The sequence below is a fragment of the Sylvia atricapilla genome, chromosome 7 (genome assembly GCF_009819655.1).
Source record: "Sylvia atricapilla isolate bSylAtr1 chromosome 7, bSylAtr1.pri, whole genome shotgun sequence".
NCBI lineage: Eukaryota > Metazoa > Chordata > Aves > Passeriformes > Sylviidae > Sylvia > Sylvia atricapilla.
Window position 1 is genome coordinate 37,268,709 of NC_089146.1, and position 18,164 is coordinate 37,286,872.

At 39.2% G+C, this 18,164-nt stretch overlaps 1 protein-coding gene across 1 annotated transcript in view; it reads right to left on the reverse strand.

Moving 5' to 3' along the window:
* Nucleotides 1-18,164, reverse strand: part of NEB (nebulin) — a 99,360-nt gene that overhangs the window by 26,105 nt on the left and 55,091 nt on the right. Inside the window, exons 91-119 of the mRNA XM_066323198.1 lie at nt 17,627-17,740; nt 16,980-17,177; nt 16,094-16,198; nt 15,705-15,809; nt 15,333-15,440; nt 14,949-15,056; nt 14,504-14,611; nt 13,892-13,996; nt 13,699-13,803; nt 13,424-13,522; nt 13,126-13,236; nt 12,860-12,964; nt 12,543-12,647; nt 12,133-12,237; nt 10,987-11,091; nt 10,582-10,686; nt 9,989-10,093; nt 9,649-9,753; nt 7,814-7,918; nt 4,977-5,081; nt 4,767-4,874; nt 3,412-3,516; nt 2,527-2,631; nt 2,299-2,403; nt 1,629-1,733; nt 1,431-1,541; nt 1,130-1,240; nt 598-699; nt 384-482 (exon numbers count right to left, since the gene is read on the reverse strand). Coding sequence (XP_066179295.1) covers nt 384-482; nt 598-699; nt 1,130-1,240; nt 1,431-1,541; nt 1,629-1,733; nt 2,299-2,403; nt 2,527-2,631; nt 3,412-3,516; nt 4,767-4,874; nt 4,977-5,081; nt 7,814-7,918; nt 9,649-9,753; nt 9,989-10,093; nt 10,582-10,686; nt 10,987-11,091; nt 12,133-12,237; nt 12,543-12,647; nt 12,860-12,964; nt 13,126-13,236; nt 13,424-13,522; nt 13,699-13,803; nt 13,892-13,996; nt 14,504-14,611; nt 14,949-15,056; nt 15,333-15,440; nt 15,705-15,809; nt 16,094-16,198; nt 16,980-17,177; nt 17,627-17,740 — 3,162 coding nt within the window. The remainder of the gene's footprint in view (nt 1-383; nt 483-597; nt 700-1,129; nt 1,241-1,430; nt 1,542-1,628; nt 1,734-2,298; nt 2,404-2,526; nt 2,632-3,411; nt 3,517-4,766; nt 4,875-4,976; nt 5,082-7,813; nt 7,919-9,648; nt 9,754-9,988; nt 10,094-10,581; nt 10,687-10,986; nt 11,092-12,132; nt 12,238-12,542; nt 12,648-12,859; nt 12,965-13,125; nt 13,237-13,423; nt 13,523-13,698; nt 13,804-13,891; nt 13,997-14,503; nt 14,612-14,948; nt 15,057-15,332; nt 15,441-15,704; nt 15,810-16,093; nt 16,199-16,979; nt 17,178-17,626; nt 17,741-18,164) is intronic.

The window sequence follows — 18,164 nt, forward strand, 5'->3', positions numbered from 1 at the left end:
AAGAAAGAAAGAAAGAAAGAAAGAAAGAAACCAAGTGTCCATTCAAAGGATGGGAAATAAGAGTCAGGTAAAGGCTGGTTCTGGTAAAATCAGTACCCAAGAGAGCTAAAAAAGAACAGGGCAAACACTTCAGCTTCAGTATTTATGTCACAGCATCATCTTAAGAGGGTTTTATATCTATTAATGACAGTAGAAATGTTTAACAAAAAAATACTCTGTACCGGTATTTAATTTTTACTTCACCACATTCCCTTCCTTTCCCTTTTCCTCTAATTAGGAAATAATTTCAATTATAATCATGACATCGCTCCGTAAATAAATTAATTTTATGTCTCATTTCCCTCACTGCTTTGAGTTTCACCAAGTTTTCACTCTGCCCTTACCTGGCTGGTGAGTTTGGACACTTCCTTGGCCAGCTCAATGTCTGGACGTCCCAGCATGGTCACACCCACACCTGCTGCTCCACGCTTCTTATATTCAATCTGAAAAAAGAAACAAATCCTTTAGGAGTGAGAAAACACCCATTTGAATGATTCTACTGGATTTTGTCATTAAATTGATGGCCAAGGATTATACAGAAGGCTTAAAACCACTCACATTGCTGATTAACTTGGCAGCCTGAGTTGCTTTCTTAATATCTGGTCGATCTGCTATGGGTGTGTAGTGGAGTTTGGATTTGGCATCTTTCTTGTATTCAATCTAATCCATGGAAAAAGACAGAGGAAAGAAAATTAATGAGGTTTATTCATTGGGAATATACCAATTAAGGACACAGCAACGTTGCTGAGAAAGTGCATGGATTTGTTTTAGGAATCAATTCACAAGGAATCTGGTTTTGCAAGTTGTCTACAAATAAAGAAATAATTATGGGAAATTCTGTCTTCTGTGCCTGAAAGGTTGAAAAAAATTATTAGGTGTGATTTCCACCAGATTACTTGAAATCTTACAATGGGATTTAAATACAAACCCCTTATTTCAGTGCAATTTCATATTTGTAAACATTTGTACATTTATCCTTCAAAATTGCACCTGAACATGGAGGAAATTCAGAAATCCATAAACTTGGGTTTTTCCAGCTGAATTTGCTTCCATAACCTACTAAATCAACAGAAAAAGGAGGCAAACTTACTGTGCTCTGGTTCTTAGCAACTTCCATGGCATGTTTCACCTCAGGAGGCTCCAGCATGACAGAATAATTGGATTTGCCTTTCTCCTTCACAAACTTCTTCTTGTAGTTTGTCTGTCAAGAACAACAAGGGCCATAACTGTGTGAGTTTTTAATGTCACACAGATGAAAATGCTACAGAAACTTGGAAAAAAGCTCCTTGACATTGCTGTAGGTGACTAAAGAGGAGTCACCTCATTCCCAAAATGTGTTGGCTGCAGTTTTTTTGGTTAGAAAAGCTCAGTTTTGGGGATGATGAGCTCACCTCGCTGACGTTCTTGGTCACTTCCTTGACGTGGACAGTGTCCCTGGTCTCTGGCAGGGTGGTGAAAGAGCCATGGGGCAGCTGCTTCTTGCTCTGTTCTTTGTACTTGTTCTGCCAGCACAAAGGGGGAAAACCAGGTAAAACCCAGCAGCTCGAGGGTGGAATTGGATGGAATCAATGAATAAATGAATGTTTTACCTCAGACACCAGAGAGCTGACATTCTTAGCCAGCAGGATCTGAGGGGTGTCAGGGACAACGAGGCAGGTCCCACGTGCTTTGTTGTGCTTCTCTTTGTATTTTATCTAGCAGGAAAGAAAATATCAGTTTAAGTAACGTGCATTTCATCTTCTGGCAGAATAAAAAGTAATTAGTAGAGTTGTGTTTGCTTGTTAGTCCAAAATTTTGCAGAAAATCCCATTTTTTTACATTTTACAGTCTAATCCATATATTCCTATGGCTCTCACTTGGGAATTTTTTTAATATACTGAAAATTAACATACTGTTAGTAATTGTTAAAGATATTGTGTGTTGTTTGTTATAAAAGATATTTTGTGCTATTCCCAGATATTTTCTCCAGACACTTCCATTTCAATATCAGGAAGACAGAGATGCACTTGGATGTCAGTTCTAGGGATGTTCAGGCCATGTTCACTTTGAATATTAATTTAATTCATGAACTAGGCCAGTGGCTTTACCAAATTAATTCAGATTTATTCAGTCAATTTGTTAATAAAATAAATCAAAGAATGAAGAGAGACTGAGAAGAATTGTTCAAAGCTTTGTTGTTAAAGCAATTCTATTTGCAAGGGAACAGTTAGTGAAGTGGTAGTAGAGAACTTGAGGAGGAAAGGTGAGTTCAGTGCTTACATCACTGGCCAGGATGGCATTATTTAGGGCCAGCACTGTGTTTTTATCATCTGTGACAGAGAGTTTGCACCCCTTGAGGAATTCCCGGTCCAGTTTGTATTCATACTGCAGGAAGAAAAAATAAAAGATGAAGTGAGAGAGTCTCTGATCTTCTCCAATTTTTTTAAAATAAATTCTGAATAGGAGAGATGGGAGAATGGAATATTCAGTGTATTCTGATTTTCTTACATCACTCTGCTGCAGAGAGGACTTGGCTGCTTGGACAAAGTCAGGTCTGTCAGCGATCAGGTGCCAGTGGGCTTTGGCTGCTTCGTATTTCTTCTTATAATCCAGCTGTGTGCAGGGAAAAACCAAACAGAGTTCATTGGGAATTGGGTACACAACATACAGAGGCCAATCCTCTTTTGGTCTGTGAGAAGAGGTAAGAAAATTTATCTACACCAGATCAGGGCTTTTCTCTGGGTCAGGCACCATCCAGTCACTGCAGTTTTAACACTGCTGTGTGGAGAAAGGAATAAGGTGGTGAGAAAGGAATATGGAGGTGGAGAAAGGAATATGGAGGTGAGAAAGGAATATGGAGGTGAGAAAGGAATATGGAGGTGGAGAAAGGAATATGGAGGTGAGAAAGGAATATGGAGGTGGAGAAAGGAATATGGAGGTGGAGAAAGGAATAAGAAGCACTGAAATGACTCCTGACTTTGGAGAAAGGGAGAGATTTTAGATCATTCCTACTGAAATGGGTGCTGGGCACCAACAACAGAAAACACAGGCAAGTTTTCCATGAAGCTTTGCTTTGTCTCCAAGAACATCATCCCTGAATTCCTGGGATTGTTGTGTCTCTGCCAAAAAAAAACCAGAGGACAACTGGAAGAATGGGATGTGTGACATACAAGAACCTCAAGGACTACTCACCAAAGTGAGCACTTCAGTATGAAATAAATTAAACCACATTTTGTTCCACCAGTGTAAGGATTAGAAGCGATGTCCAAAGAATTCAGTGGAATCTAATTTCTTGTGGAATAATTTCTTGTGGAAACAATTCCTTGTGGCTTCCACTGCCAGTTCCCAACGCCCTCCAGAATAAAATCAAAACATGAATGGGACAGAACTCACGTTGCTGTTCAGTTTGTAGGCGTGTCTGGGAGTTTTGATGTGAACTGAATCTGCCACGACGTTGCAGCGAGATTTGCTCCTCTCATACATTTCTTTGTATTTCAGCTAAAGAAAGACAGAGATGGAAAAATGTTGACAAAGATCATATCAGCATCAACAAAGAAAGCATGCAAACATGGAAAACCTAATTAAAATTGCTCCTGTCTGGATAAAATCTTAATAGAAAATGACTCAGGGTTCTGGGCTGGGAGTGAGGTGAGGGTTGGGCACAGCTTGGACTTGATGGTCTTGGAGGGCTTTTCCAGCCTAAATAATTCTGGGATTCCATGAGAAAGGAATTCTATTGATACAATCTGATATCAAGCACCTGCCTGAAGAAGGGTCCTCTCCAGCAGTACTTTTCCTTATATAGAAAATCTGGAGTTTTAACTCACCACGAGGCACAGACTAAGATTAAACAAAATCTATTCATGACCAGTAATTCTGAATATTTCTAGTTTTTGGCAGCCAAAAGAAATCCTTTGAAGAAACTTATTTTCTGATAGTTACACTAACTGAAAACTCCTTCAAAGAATCTCAGCACTCAGTTTGGAACTTAAAAAAATGCCTTTCAATTCACATCTCTGTCTCTCAATGATCCACTTTAATATCTGGATAAAAAATATTATTTTTCCTTCTGGATTTACTTATTATGTAAAAATCCATGGAGCATCTGGATGAGATTCAGGCTACTTATTCTGGCAGTACTACACTGAGTTTCAGAAGGTTCAGTATCCCCCATTTATGGATACCTAAGGAACAACAAAACAAAGGCCAGAGAGAAAGGGCAGGAGAAGGAATCAGGAGCAGGAGTCCTAAATTCTATATTATTCTATACACTCCCTCTTCCTTTCTCTCTCCTTCTGACTTTTCTACTGCCCCAGATTCAAACCATATTTATTTTGTATCAGCATATTTACCTTACATATTCACAGTATCCATATAAGAAATTAATAAACACAGTAATACATGAAATATTTTATTCAAGCTACTAGAGGAAGGAAAACCAGAAAAAAAACCTTCTCCAAATTAATTATTTAGAGATCACTTCTAGCTCATGGTTTTTCTTTCTAGTGAGGGGTGGTTTGTCCCAGCAAAATAATGTTCCATGAGCTCCAGAAGAAAATTTTATGTAAAACTTCCTGGAAAACTGTGTTTTGAAAAAGCCCTGAATGCAGATAGAGTTTTACTGGCCAAAATAGTCTAAGAAGGTGGTGGTTTGCACTGACAGTGTTACATAGGAGTTACAAACATTGGCTATCAGGTAAATAAGTGAATTTTGTGTGCTTTTTTGATGGCCCAGAGGATTTACTCACGTCACTGATCCTGTCCTTGACCTTGCGCACGTGCAGCAGCATCGGCGTGTCCTGGATGGTGGTGTAGCCCTTGGGCTTGGCTTTGTTGTATTCCAGCTTGTAAATGATCTGAAGGGACAAATTGGGGGTTGGACTATTTCTGGGAATCCTTTGGTGTGAGCTGGAAACCCCCTGGGGGTGATTATCCCACCCCAAAGCAGCCGCACTTACGTCACTGATCTGTTTGTTGACCTTTGTGGTCCGTAAATACTCTGGAGTATCCAGAACTGTGGTGTATTTGCCTTTCTTTTTCTCATAGTCCTTCTTGTACTGGATCTGGAGATGGGGAAAGGCTCTAAGTTAATCACACAGAGCAGGACAAAACCTCTTCCAGAGGTGGGGTATATCCATGGATAAAATTGCAAAACCCTCCCAGCAAAGCCAAAGACAGCGGAACATGCACCATGAGCTGAATTGTAAACCCCTTCTTTGCCTAGGAGGCTGCCTTTTGGTTTGCCTGATTAATTTTGGGATTGTTTCAAGCTAAAATCTCCAGGTCTGAGCTAAAAAAATCAATCCTTGCAGAGCAGGGACTTTTAGATTTCATAATGGACCATATCTAGTTTTTAAATGTTCATATCCAGTTGAAACTCGGATTTGGCGATCTTGGAGGTGTTTTCCAACCTTAATGATTCTGTGATCAGAGCGAAGAGAAATGTAAATCATCTCACACAGCATTAGATAAAAACATTTCCAAATATATCACCAGGATATTTCCAAGGCTTTGGCAGCAGGATTTGTGCCTTGGTAATGATTTTCTTAAAGAACACCCTGTTCTGCTCAGGTTTCTAAACCTTCTTTCAGAGAGTTCAGTGAGAACAGGTTCACCAAAGATGGGAATTCATTGTAGGCAGCCTCAAGGCAGCTGGGAAAGGTTAGAACATATTTTTTTTTAAAAGAATTTTCATGCTCTACCCTTTATCAGAAAAAAACCCCCATGCATTTGAAATGGAACTGGGACAGACAAAATATGAAAAATGATAAACGAGTAATGAATGATAACATGAAGTGAACTTGGAAGAACATGCAGGTCAGACACTTCTTTTTCTGAATTCAAACATATTCAAAGTTACCTGCATGGAGTTTTTAGTGAAAGAATAGAAATCCACAGAAAAATGGAAGAAAAATGTCTGAAAGACCTTCAGTGGTTTATTACTGAAGAATGTCACCATTGGCACAGGCAATAACAGAGAATTACAATTCCCTCTGACAGAATTGTTTTCCACTGTTGCATTTTCTGTCTATCATTTATATTCCAATTCATGATCAGGAATGATTTTTCCCCCCTGCAAAGGGTGAGCTGACTGCCAGCAGCTGTGATTTCAGAGCAGAAATAACTGCTCTGTGTCTGACACCATTCTGGGCAGATAAATGGGAGATAAATGCTGGAATCTCCCTGGCAAATCCATCCTGAATTAAGGAACTGGGGTTATCAAAGGTGGCCAGGCCAAGAAATGGTGTCAGAATGAGAATTGGGTTAGAGAAATACCAGGAAGAGCTAACATCCAATATCTGAAATGTATGGAAAACTGCTTTTTTTATACAGAGATGTGAAATACATACCAATTGTTCACAATGAAAGGAGAAAATGGGGACAAGCTCATCTTGAGCTGAGAGATACCCAAGCGACAGCAAATACTGTTTCAGATATTCTGTTTTATTTCAAGCATGAAGCAGCTCGAGGAAGCTTTTGGGAGTTCTGAAATCCACGGAAATAGAGGGAGCAGTGAAAAATGCCAAATCCAAGCAGCCTGCAGTGGGTGTCTAAGGTGCCCTGGAGCAGCAGCTCTGCAGATTACCTGGCTCCACAGGTATGTGTTGTAGAGTGCTGTCAGCATGTCTGGCCTCAGAATTTCATTGCATCCGTGCTGCAGGAGCATCTTGGCAAAGGCTTTATAGCTTCTCTATCCATGCAAATGGCAACCAAGGACAAGAGAGACTCATGAACAACAACAACAACGACACAGCTCTAGATCCCAGGCACTTGGAGAGTGGAGAGATTTAGGCAAGGGGCTTGTATGTATTCATCCACATGTGCATACAATTCACATCTGAGCATTTAATGCTGCCAAGAGTAAAGATTAACACCCTTTCCTGCTCTCGCATGGAGGAAATTGTGATTTTTTGGGGGGGTAAATGGAGTAAATATTAACACATTTTCCTGCTCTCACATTAGGGAAGTTAGGATTTTTTGGGGGGTAAAGAGAGTAAATATTAAAACATTTTCCTGCTCTCACATTAAGGAAGTTAGGATTTTTTGGGGGGTAAAGAGAGTAAATATTAAAACATTTTCCTGCTCTCACATTAAGGAAGTTAGGATTTTTTGAGGGGTAAAGAGAGTAAATATTAAAACATTTTCCTGCTCTCACATTAAGGAAGTTAGGATTTTTTGGGGGGTAAAGAGAGTAAATATTAACATGTTTTCCTGCTCTCACATTGAGGAAATTATGACTTTTTGGGGGGTAAACAGAGTAAATATTAACATGTTTTCCTGCTCTCACATTGAGGAAATTATGATTTTTTTTGGGGTAAACAGAGCAAATGTTAACACATTTTCCTGCTCTCACATTAAGGAAATGATGAATTTTTGGGGGAGGTAAATAGAGTAAATATTAACACCTTTTCCTGGTCTCACATTAAGGAAATTATGCATTTTTGTGAGAGGGAGATGAGAGTAAATTAGAGCTTAAGGCAAAGATGTCCCTGTATCTCTGCATCTTTATCTAGAAATGATTAAGAAGATCTGAAAAGAGAGGTAAGAAAACATAACCGCTTGCTCCTGCCCCTTTTTTTAAAACCCCTGCAGTGGTTTCAGGAGGGCTGGGGCTGGATTCCTGATGTCCATTGATGCACAGGAATGGAAGTACATACAGGCCAGATGGACAGAGCAGCTCACACAAAAAGTGGCTCCTTTTTGGGTGGCGGGATGGAGATGGAGTGACCAAGTGAAGGACAATCTCACAGGGCTGTGACACTGCTGGTGGCACACAGAGGTGCCCCCACAGTACCTGACTGCTCAGGGTGCTGCCCCACTTGGCCAGCAGATTCCTGGGGTCATCCACAATAACGCTGTACCTATCTTTGAGCTTCTCATAGGCTGCTTTATATAATTTCTGCTCAGAATAGCACAATACAGTGTAACAAGAGAGGGTTAAGATACACAGAGATCACTGGTGTAATCTCGTTACAGGCTGGGCTTGAAGGTCGTGGCCAAAAGAGAAAAATAAATTAAAATGTAAAATGTAAAATAAAAAATAAAAATAAAAATAAAAACATAATATAAAAATAAAAATATAAAATAAAATACAAAATAAAATAAAATAAAATAAATGTTATTAATAATAAGATATTAATTAATATTATGTCTTCAATAAATAATAATATAATAAAAAATAAAATCATAAAATAAAATAAATATCAATAAGATAGTAATTAAGATTATAAGTATTCAATAAATAATAATATAATAAAAATAAAATAAAATGATAAAATAAAAATAAAAATAAAATAGAGCCAAACCAAACAAACCAACCAAAGAAAACAAAACTTAGAGACCCAAAAAATCAAAAAACCAAACAAACCAACACCCCCCCCAAAAAAAATCCTAAACAAAACGACACAAACTCCTCCCCAAACCCAAACAACCCCCTCCAAAAATTAAAATTAAAAAAAGTAAAAAAATAATAATAAAAAGGAGAATATTTGCAAATGGTAAATGCATTTCTAAATGTCCCTGAAGGGCTACAGTTTAAGGATGTCTCTATTCCATCCTTTCTATAAGCAATTTTATGACTGATTTTCTTCATGAAAAGTAACTGCAGAAGAAAGTCTGTGGTGTAGATTCCTGAGCTGAGTCCAAAGAGAACACAATGAGATGTTATTAAAAAAACATCATTTACATAACAGAAGATAATTAGGCAAGTTCATTTCAATATATGAAGCTCCCACTGATAAAGTTTTATCCCTTTATGTTTCTGATATTAAGTTTTTCCTTATTAGTGCTATGAACAATGATAACACTGAACAACCTTCGTAAAAATTCTAGTATTTGTTGTGAAACAGCTTTTCTTACCTAGAACAGGTATTACAGTAATAAACTTACTGACAGGTAATGATAGAACACAATAGCTGGTGAAAAAGAATGAAATATTAAGATATAAACCTAAATATCTGCTTCTTTAATGAAAAGCATCAGATTTTGATGTGCTATTCCAACTCTAAGCTGATGGGAATCACCCTGAACCTGATGTTTTCCAGGGAATTTGTCCTGGGCACTAATCCTACAAACTCCAGGAGTGATCTGAATTTTAAACCAAGGGGTGTTAATTAATTATTAGGTTGTGTCAATTGTTTCTTTAGCACTACAGGAGGAAAATAAGAAAAAGTTGAGTTTGTAGAGTGGAAAAATCCCAAGCAAAATCATTGAAATTAAACGAGCTGTGACAACTTCAGACATAACTCTGTCCTTCCTCACATCAGTAAAGATTTTAGGAATGTTTTAGGAAAGCAGTTGGAATTCTCTCCACACCTTTTGGAGATGGAAACCAACGCTCTGGGTTACTGTGCCAGCAGCAAGGTTTAAGTCAGCAAAGGAAAAGTTCCTTTGAGATGAAAAGTTCCTTCCTCAAATGAGAAATGAACGAAAAGGGGTGAGGATTTCACTTCTTAGGCTCTGCAAACCTGCTCTGTCCCAATACTCAGAAAAACAACAACCTTGTCTCTCATGACTTTAGTCTGTTCCTAAAGCATCTTTAAGCCTGATCATAAGGAAGGACAACCTTCAACTCTGTATTTACTCACAGACCAGCTACTTAAACCTGAGCCTACAGAAATCTTTACTTACCCCATCCATCAGCTGAGTTGCATATTTAAAATGTTCATTGATTGGAGAGTCAGCCACGTACTTGAACTTGGACTTGGTCTTCTCAAAATTCTCTTTGTATTTACACTGGTGCGAAAGAAAAGCAAACACACAAAAACCCAGCCCATGTTAATCCAAAGAAGGGTAAGGCAATGAAAACATGATTTTAGAGAGAATTTGTGGAAAAAAAAAAAAAAAAAAAAAAAAAGAAAAGTTGAATTAATGCATTTGTGAGTTTAACTTTTCTACCAAAAAGAAATTATTGTAAATGGACAGCAGATGTCCAAAAACATTCAGCAACAATTCAGAGTGTTTCACTCACCCCACTGTAGAGCACTTTATTCTTCTCTGCCAGGACAAAACTTGGAGTATCCCACACGTAGCAGCCAGTGCCTTTGAGCCATTCCAGGTCTTCCTTGTATTTAACCTTTAGGAAAGAAGTAAAAAGACTCAGTTTGAACCAGATAATCAGTGCTGAAATGAACCTCAGCACAAGAGAGTTACATCCATTATAAAATAAATTAGTTTATCCTATTTTTGTGATGGACTCAGTTTATTCATACACATAATCTGTCATTAGCTGTTGGAGTTGTTAGTTGTAAATTAAAAATAATATACAGGTAAGGGGTTATGGTGTATGTACAGAAATGTGCACTTAAATGTTGTTACAGGGCTAAACAAATCTGAGCAAACACAAACGAAATTAATTAAGACTGTCTGTTAATTTGGCATGGGGAAGTGCTGCAATTTTAGCCATCAGATTCTGTCAGTTCCCAGATCTGCCAGGGCAAATTGTAAATCACTGAAAAAAAATTCCAGCTGCTTTCCCCCTTTGTTGAGAAAGGAGGTTTGGGTTGAGTTTGGAAAGCACTTTGAAGTGCCAGGCTGTGCCATGCAGGGGCTGCTGGAACTCACATCACTGATGGCATCTGTGACCAGGCGGTGGTGGAAGTGCTCAGGCCGGTCTGGGATGGATCTCCAGATTCCCAGCTGGCTCATGTAATTTTCCTTGTATTTGATCTACAGAGAAAAGCAAAGAATTAAGTCAAACAACTGAAGAGAACACTCCAGGCCACACAAAAGTTCCATTTCCCCCCCCCCCCCCACTGAAACAGCAGAACTAAAAAGGAGGAAATGAGATTTTTTTTTTTTTTGTAACATCAGCAGCAATCAATATCCCAGAGAAAGAAAGAAATCTACATTGATAATGCTGATATTTTCCTAATTATTGGGCATACTGAAATGGAACAAAAGGCCAAATGGCCAATTTCAGGTTATTAAGTGTCAAACACTAATTAGGAATGAAGAGGTGGTACATACACTGCTGATGTCATCGGTGACCTTCCTGTGGTAGACAATGTCCAGAGCATCCTTCACTGTGTGATATTTGCCCTTGGTGTTCTCAAAGGTCTCTTTGTAGCGCAGCTGGGAAGGAAAAAAAGCCCAGAAAAGATGGGATTAATGTGCCAGGAATTGTTTCAGTTAAATTTCTCACTTCTCAGGAATGATATCCAGGGATATGTTGCTGTCTGACATCCCAGTGTAAGTCCTGAGGAATTTTAGGAGGTTGCAATTGCCTACAATCAGCTGTAATTTCACTGAGACTTGTGGTGCAAATTACAGAGAATTTCACCCAATTCACATTCAGACTGAGGAAGAAACATCCCTGCATCACAGGAGTGCTCTCTGGAACAGCACAGGTGCCACTTCTGGCATAAAAATCTACTTAAGGCTTTCTCAGAGGAGAAATTCCTGTGTGCAGAAGAGCTGGGATGCTCCTTGGCAGTATTTAAAAATCACTCTTGGAGCAATGAGACTAAATAAATCCTAGAACAAAGCACCAGCCCTGCACATGTCCTTTCACATCCTGCTGGTTTTGAAATATATGGAAAAGGCTCTCACAAATGAGTATTTTTAAATTGCCTTAAATCACAAATAACTATTCCACGCTTGAAAAAATCAATTTCACCTTAACAACCTCCTGTGCAGCAGCTCAGGTAATTTTTCTCTCTAATCTACTTCTGAATTAAAAAAAGAACACATTCCCAGTGACAGGGCAGTTTACTTCTAACACAAAACTGAGATGAAAAAGCTGATAAAAGTTATTCTATCCTGGCTTCAGCATCAATCACTTCACCCCAGTCTGCTCTGTTTGGAGACTTGATGTGTAAGCAAATAATTTTAAATCTGGTTTTCCTTTGTTGTACACTTCAGTGCAATGGGAAATAAAAATGAATTGTAATAATGGGAAAAGGAAAAAGGCACTGCAGTGGAATCAAATCTAAACTTAATAATGCTCTTAATTTCAAATGGAAATGGACATGCAAATAAGGGGGCTCCCTTGATGGAAGACACTGAGATATTTTATGTTTTGCTTTGTGTGTTTGCTCTCCATTGATCTTTTTTCTGTTCTTTTCACAGAGAATCCAAAGAAAAGCAGCAGTGGGGAGCTCCTGGAGTACTCACATCACTGGCATTCAGGTAGGCTCTCTTGGCTCTGATCAGCACTGGGGTGTCAGGGACAGGGGTGTATTTGTCCTTCATCTTCTCATACTGGGTTTTGTACTTTTTCTAAGACACACAGCAAAAGGGGAGAGTCAGCATTTGTCATTTTAGAAGCATTTGCCAAGCTGCAAAAAGAGCGTGTCTTATAAAATCCTAGAACATGTCTCCAGAATGTTTTGTTTTACCAGAACTTACAAAGGAAACGTGGAACTTAAGTATAAGAGAGAGAAAAATAACTGAAGGCTCAACAGATTTCAGCCTTGTAATTACCATTACAATTTTAGAAATGAAACTTTACCACTACAAAATTAGAAATGAAACTTCCAAAGAATTCAGCAGAGTGGCAGCAAATTAGAAAAACAAGATTTTACCTCACTGATCATGTCCTTGACATTCCTGGCATGTGCAAAGGCTTGAGTCTGACCATCAGCATGGTGGTGGGGTCTCTCCTTTGTGGCAAGTTCCACGTACAAATACTGCAGCAAGAAGAAAATAATCAAAAAAACCCACACTTCTACTAAATTCTACTTCACATCTGTGAAAAACAGCTGTAAATCCACTATGTAAACATAACCACCAATTTCTAGGGATTCTACATTTGAAATAGCCTGGAAAGTTTTTGCTCTACTTTAACAATATATTAAGAAGGATCTCCTGGTTGTTTTTTATATCAGCACAATTTTTTCACCTGGCTCTGGATTTTTTGTCCTGTCTTGGCTCTTATGAAGTCAGGTGTGTCAAGGATGGAAGTGTACTTGGTCTTCAGCTCATTGCCTGCAGCTCTGTAAACCAGCTGGAAAAAAAAAAAACAGGTCCAGGAATTATTTCCTCTGCTATTATTTAGGAGCTGCACAATCACAGCTTTGCAATTATAAGATCTCATCTATTCCAGTAAAAAAACACAGGGAGGGCTTAATTACAGCTACAAAAGTGTGCAGAAATAACAGAACTTACCTCACTCAGATGGGTTTTTAGCTCCTGCACTGCTCTGTATCCAGGAGTATCCAACACCACCTGGACTTTAGGCCACATTTTCTTGGCAGTACTCGTGTAGATATAATTAGACTGGAAAGGAAAAGCACCATTAATAAAGGAAATTTTACAGTGCAACCCAACAGTGCTTTGAAACAACGAATTGGCTGCACGGCACAAAATACCCTCATTCTTTGCTCACATCCACGTGTTTCACTTCCTGCATGCACAGAGATTAATCCATGTTTGTCATGATTAATTCCCAGAGGGAAAGCCTTACCCAGAGCTTGCGGAGGTCACGGGCACGGACCATGTCAGGAGTGTCATACAGGAAACAACCCAAGCCCTTCAACCACGTCAGGTCCTCTTTGTATTTAATCTACGAGAGAAATCAAAATCGACAGTTGATTTTCGGTATATCGTCATCCATCATTCCCTTAAAGACAGTGAGGAAGCATTGTTTTAGGTTACAGAATAGACAGGGAGTGAGAGAAAGCCAATGCCAGTGGCAGCAGAGAGGTTTTGGAGCTCACAGCAGGTGTGTGAGCTGCTTACATCACTGGTGATGTCCCCAACGTAGCGACAGTGAAGCACGTGAGGGGTGTAGGGCAGGGAGATCAGGTGGCCCTGCATCTTGAAGAAATCTGACTTGTAGATCAGCTGAAAAACAAGGAACAAGCCAGCGTTTCAGGTGTTTGCCCAGGGGATAATCTCAATTTCTCTTCAGTTCTTTTGGAAGGGCACTTACATCACTGACAGCCTCCTGAGTGGCTCGGACTTGGCGGATTTCGGGCGTGTCAGGGGTGGTGTGAATCTTGTCCTTGTTCTTGTGGTAGGTTGCCCTGTACAGCCTCTGTCACAAGAGACAACATTCTGCATTTGAAAACCTTGAAATGGCGAAGAAGTTCAGCACTTCTTACAAAAATTACTGTTTTTTACCCTGGCGAAGATTTTCTGTTAATTGTTTTCAATTAATTCTGGAAATCTCAGAACTCTAATCCTAAAAGCACGTAAATACAATATATTTAATTTTCATGCTATTCAAGTCAGTGGTCAAAGAAGTGAGTAAATATATATAAAATCTAAAACCATTGCAACCCAATTTTATACAGATGCCATAATTTCTATTCAGCTTTAATCACAGTAAATAAAATTAGGCTGCAGTTTTATGTTGTGGTAACAGCTTCAGCCTGGATCAATGATCCCTCACCATTCTCGATGGATACTTCTCTAAATAAATTTTTGCTCTTAAAAGCCTCAAAGAAAAGGGATCCTACAACTTGCCAGTCAATGTACTCTCATTATGCATGTTTTGGGCTCTGCAAATACAGCTGAAAGCAAATACATATATTTACTGTACCTCGTTAATGACTTGATTGACTTTCCTCACATTTTCAAAGCCAACATCTTTAGGTCCCAGAGTGTAGCCCTTGGCTTTCATGTGCTCATAGGCTTCTTTATATTTCAGCTATAAGGAGTACAAAACCACACAGAAACCAAATTTGATTATGATTCTGGCTACACTGCAGCTCTGACAGTAATCTATGCTGTATAAAGAGATTTTTAGAGATAAATAAGTGAGATGTAGCTGTATCAGAGTTAAATACACCACGCATCATAATTATGTCTCCCTTTATCACGCGGCCCCCAAATCAATAACACAATAAATTTTTCTTGTATCTAATAAAGTATTTGCATGATGCTGAGGAGATTTTTATTTTGATAGTAAAGACCCAAGCTGAGAGTCCCTCATGTGGGCCTGCTGATCATTCCCATGGTGCAGAAGGATTTAGCCCCTGACTTACATCACTGCCGATGTGCTGGACGTGTTTGGCATGCTGGAAGTTGGGAGTGTCTGTGGGAAGGCTGTATCCAGTGGGCAGAGCATTCACACCAGCCCAGCGATACAAATTCTGCAGGAGGAGAGAGAAAGACTCTGTACAACTGTCAGCAACACCTGAGGGGAAAATCCCTCAGTCTCAGAAACCTCTCCATCACAACTGGGAAAAGATTTCCCCCATGTCTGGGGGGAAAATGCATTAAAATGCATTTTTATAGCTCAAATGAGAATATTTTCCCACTTTCATTTCAGAGCAGTGACATGCAGCTTCACCCCAAAAGCTAAAACCAGACTATTTGGTTTTTCAGAACCACAAAAAACTCAGTGGAGCCCAAAGTTTTGTACTTACCTCACTCTGTATTTTGTTTGCATTATAGGCCCGCTCCAAATCCACTGTTTTATCAGTAGGGATCATCTTGCCTCTGACATTCTGCCTGTAATCACCACGATAGACAGCCTGGGAAAGGGAAAAAGTCATAATTGTCACATTCTCTCACAGTATGTTTTGTTTGCATACAATGTGAATTGTTCCTAAAAAACTGGATTAAAGATGTTTTGGCTACAGGCAATTAATGATTTTAGTGATTGTGTCTACAATGAGGTGTAGATAACCAACAATGATTAAAATTAAATTATGAAAAACATGTTAAAATTCCCATTTCTAAAGCTGGTGAGGTAACAGCATTTGGAATATTGGCTGGAAGGTGAGAGAAACACTTACTTCACTTAAATTCAAGGCACTGAGCACATTCTGGACATAGACAGGAGTGTCTGTGACCACAGTGAAGTCCTTCTTCATTTTTTCTGCCTTAGATTTGTACTTAATCTGCAGAGAGAAAGCAAGAGCTCTAATTACTAGTGCTAGCAATTGTTAATTTAATTTATTGTATCATCCTATTTACTATACTTACTATTTCTTTCATCACTGAGCTATTTTATTAGTGAAATAGCATTGAAACAGGAAGTATATTGGAACTATGGCTTGTTATTTTAATGAATCCTTCAAACAAGAAGGATAAATAACATTTTCCAGGCTAGATTTGAAGTGGAATAAAGCTACAGTGGAGTAAAAAAGAAGACTGAGAAGAAAACCCAGGGTTATCCACTCACATCACTGCGAAGGTCATAGGCTTGCTTGGCATGGAGGATTTCAGGAGTGTCCCAGACAAAGCAGCCAATGCCTTTCAGCCAGTTCAGATCATCCTTGTAGATCACCTAAGGAGGCAGAGAAAGAACCTGTAAGAATTCCATCAGGATCTAATCCCTTATTTCTAAATCACTCCAAAACACAACTATCAAATGATGGCAAGGAAGGTTTCTACTGCTTTGATATTTTTTGTTTGAGAAAATCAAAACAATTCCTTCTGGAATTTATATAATTTTTTATTAAATTTGCTTCAATTTTGGCAATAAATTAAAAATCCAATAATTTAAAAAAAAAAAAAAAACTACCTGCACATCCTACTGGGAACTAATTTACTGCCAGATCCTACTCCTGGGCTGACCTGCTTGAGGCAAGTGTGTAGAAGTTTTCCCCAACCAGGATTTTCTCAGACTTCCAAAGTTTCCACACCTCATGCAACCAAATAAAAGATAATTTACGACAGGGTAGAACTGTAATGTTATGACCCAAATGCCTACACTATTAACACTGAAATTACTGAAATTTTTGCACAGAGGTTGCGGACTTGCCGTCCCTGGAAGTGTCCAAGGCCTGCTCGGATGGGGCTTGGAGCAACCTGGGATAGTGGAAGGTGTCCCACAGCAGGGAGTGGAGCTGGATGAGCTTTCAGGTCCTTTCCAACCCAAACCATTCTGGGATTTTCTGATTCTAGTCCACTAAGCCCCATCTCAATGACCCATTTATTGCCAAGTGTCATAAAAATGAATTCGACAGCGCTCCAGCGACATTTTTGCTAAACCCTTTCCTCCAACAGTGCACAAAAGAAGGAATGCTCTCAAAAGTGAGGCAGGGACAAGTGATCTGGGGACTTACATCACTGATTTGGTCGGTGACTGCTCTCACGTGGGTGTTGACCTGCAGGTCTGGCAGACAGATCCACTCGTGGAGCCGCGTGCGGTAATCGACCTCGCTGATCTTCTGCTGGGCATCCTTGGCCGAGATGATGTCCACCATGTCTGGGACAATGTGGACCTTGGCTTTGGTCTTCTCATAGGCTTCTTTGTACAGACGCTGGGGAGTTGAAGTGATGTTTTAATAAAGCTGAAGCATAAGTCGTTGACAAATTTGGAGGAAACCATTGATATTTTCATGGGATGTCAGTGTGAGTGGGAGAGCAATCACTTTGGCCATGACTAAAATTTACATCTAAAAATAATTTGCAGAACCCCAGTAAGGGAGGTGAAATGTGATCTGTTCAATTTTCATTGTGTTGATGAGTTGAAAGGAAGCAGATGATGATTTTACTCATATTACACTAAAGGTTTGGCCATGCAGGCAATGCAGTAATTGAGTTAAAACTTAAATTTATGGTGGTATCCCAGAACTTAGCAAATGCTGCCCACTGCCAAATGCACGTGGGGTTGAGATGTCTGGATCAAGGCATGTGGATTCTTTGAGTGGCTGCTTCTGAGATAAGCGTGGCTTTATCAGGAAAACACACATCCAGAGCCAGCACTTACATCAATGTTGAGTTTCCCAACTCTGAGGCATCTTTCTGTGTTGGGATCATCCTCAACGCCTCTGGGGAGGGTGTACAGGGCTTTGAACTTGTCATACTCCTCACGGTATTTCACCTGAGCACAAGCAAAGAAGGGCAACAATTTACTGACTCCAATGAGTCAACTGTGGGTTTGGAACAAAATCCACCATCGTTAAGGAAAAAGTTGAGTCCAACAAGTAGAGAAAGGCTTTAAAGCAGGATTTTAGTTTTCTGTTTTGTCTTAAATGGCAAAGAAAGCACATCATAACCATCAGGTTGTAAAACAACAGCTGCCTAGAGTATTTTAAAAATAAATAGATGTAGAATAAGGCACTTATTTATTGTTCCAGCTGTTTCATTCAAACAGATCTGTGGCGTGGTCTCTCTTAATTCTAACTCCAGTAAAGTATAAGATATTCTCTTAACTTAGTAATCATAATTTAAAGATTTTTGGGTTTTTTCTGACTGGATGCTCATGAAACTTAAGACTAGAAAAACCCTAACATTTTCAGTTTGGA